The following is a 2,229-nucleotide window of genomic DNA, read 5'->3' on the forward strand; positions in this document are numbered from 1 at the left end:
TTTTTGATTCTTACACTTTATTGCCATCACGTTGTCTGTAAGCAGTGCCTGAGATTGGTTCCTGAAATGACACACAACAACAAAAACCCAGGACCTCTGGGTCAAGAGGAAGGTTTATGTCATGATGTCATCCTGTCCATGTTGCTGCTCCAGTCCTGGAGGGGCACTCATGCTGTGATGTCACAGATTCTAGGGGTTCACTGGAGCAGAGGCGAACTAAAGTGGGGGGGGGGAGGGGTACTGAAATCAGGTCACCATGACAACCCTTTAGGATGTATCTCCTCCACAACAACAAAAACACATCGTAAAAAGAAAAAAGTCAGCTTTATAAAGTAAAACAGGCTTTAGGTTATGATGCTAAATTAAACAAATAACACACACACACATGCACGCATGAACACACACACGCACGTTACACAACAGAAAAGAAGCTCGCTTTAGCAGCATCCAAAAAAACAAATTTCATAGACAAAAACTTTATTATAATTATATTAATATAAATGATGACATCATAAACCGAATTCTGAAGCAGGAGGGGCTGAAATTCCCACAAGTACACAAACAACCAATCAGAAGCCCAAACTGGAGAAAACAACACAGAAGAAAATAACTGTTAAAAAGCACAAAGAGGAAACTTTGTTTCCCATCAGCCCCAGCAGCTTTCAGGATTGTCCTGTGATTGGTCAGCAGAAATTAAATGTGACTGATGTCATACTGCCCGATCCAATCAAAATCAATTATTATGTTTTGTCATGGTAGGCGACGCCGTCCCAGCACAAAGCAGCGCTCTCGTTGTCTGGTTGGGTCCAGCCATGTAGAATGAAAACATGTCAGTCAGAGCACCTAGGAACTCATCTCCCAGGATGCATTGCTCTAAACATGTAGCGTCAGTAACACATTCATCTCCTCTCAGATTCTTTAAGAACTCACTGTCCTCTCGCGGCCTTCCGAAGCTCACTACATCTCCCAGAATACTCTCCTCCACAGCCCTACATCAACCAGATTCCCCTTCTTCCATCATCCCCATCTCTAAAACAAATGCATATTCTAATGACTCCATCACTCACATTTCCTATGATTGCCTGTGACAGTGAACACACCATCAACATATTTCATGTTTTAAAATTCAGAAACACCTCAAATATACACACAGTTCAGAACACGACACACTCGTCTCAGGTGCAACGTTTCACTCACACGCCTCGTCCTCCAAGTGCCTGCAGGAGGCGCTGCAGAGCAGCTCTCTTTGGTTTAAAGCACTTAGCATTGCAGCGTTCAAAAGAAATAAGAAATCCCAGCCTCCAGGACATGTTTGTTCAGGAAGCACCCAGGAGAAAATTATTTCAAAATAAAACTTAAACAAACTGAATTTCCAACAGTGACTATGCTGTTCCTTCAGGTGCCTCCAGGGTGGCGGAAACACCAAATATTACAAAACTTCTTCAAAAAATTATCTGAAGACTTTTTCAGATCTTACATTTATGACTGTGGGAAGAGACAGAGCTCAAGCTAACATGCTAGCGAAACCCAAGTTAACCGACAAATGGACCAAAGACAACATGCTAACAGAGCCAACGGTGACTAGCTAATGGGCCAATGGTAGCATGCTAATGGAGCCAACGGTGACTAGCTAATGGAGCCAACGGTGACTAGCTAATGGAGCCAACGGTGACTAGCTAATGGAGCCAAAGGTGACTAGCTAATGGGCCAAAGACAACATGTTAACAGAGCCAAAGCTAACCGGCTAATGGACCAAAGGTAACATGCTAACAGAGCTAAAGCTCACTGGCTATCATCATCCTGCAAATGAACTAAACATGATTTTGAACCAGCCTTATTTGGGGGTTTTAGCTAACAGCAACAGACGCTTTGTTAAGAACCAGCAGATTAAAATAAATCAACGATTAAAACCCAGATCCCAGCTGACCACCAGCAGCGCAGAGATAAAACCCCTAAAACTGTGTTGCTGTGGCAACAGCTCACCTGTGCAATGACACACACACATACTCACACACAAACACAGCAGGACAGACTCTAGATGTGTGTGATGTTACTTTTGGGTGTGAAACAGACTGTTCGGTAAAAGTGCTGAAACACACACACACACACACACACACACACACACACACTCTCTCTCTCTCTCTCTCTTTTCTACAGCATGAGGATCCCCGTGCATCCTGCAGCCAATCGGAGGCTTCCGTGTGGCGGGCCTCAGATCGGAGTTTCCTT

At 43.9% G+C, this 2,229-nt stretch overlaps 1 protein-coding gene across 2 annotated transcripts in view; it reads right to left on the reverse strand.

The window, feature by feature from the left end:
- The window catches only part of kif1ca (kinesin family member 1C, a), a 39,110-nt gene continuing 36,881 nt past the window's right edge, over positions 1 to 2,229 (reverse strand). For both annotated transcript variants that reach the window (XM_070548404.1, XM_070548402.1), the window contains exon 28: positions 1 to 2,229. This exon is cut by the window's right edge and continues 788 nt beyond it. In XM_070548404.1, the coding sequence (XP_070404505.1) occupies positions 2,212 to 2,229 (18 nt within the window). In that variant the 3' untranslated portion in view covers positions 1 to 2,211.

The sequence above is a fragment of the Nothobranchius furzeri genome, chromosome 2 (assembly GCF_043380555.1).
Source record: "Nothobranchius furzeri strain GRZ-AD chromosome 2, NfurGRZ-RIMD1, whole genome shotgun sequence".
NCBI classification, from domain to species: domain Eukaryota; kingdom Metazoa; phylum Chordata; class Actinopteri; order Cyprinodontiformes; family Nothobranchiidae; genus Nothobranchius; species Nothobranchius furzeri.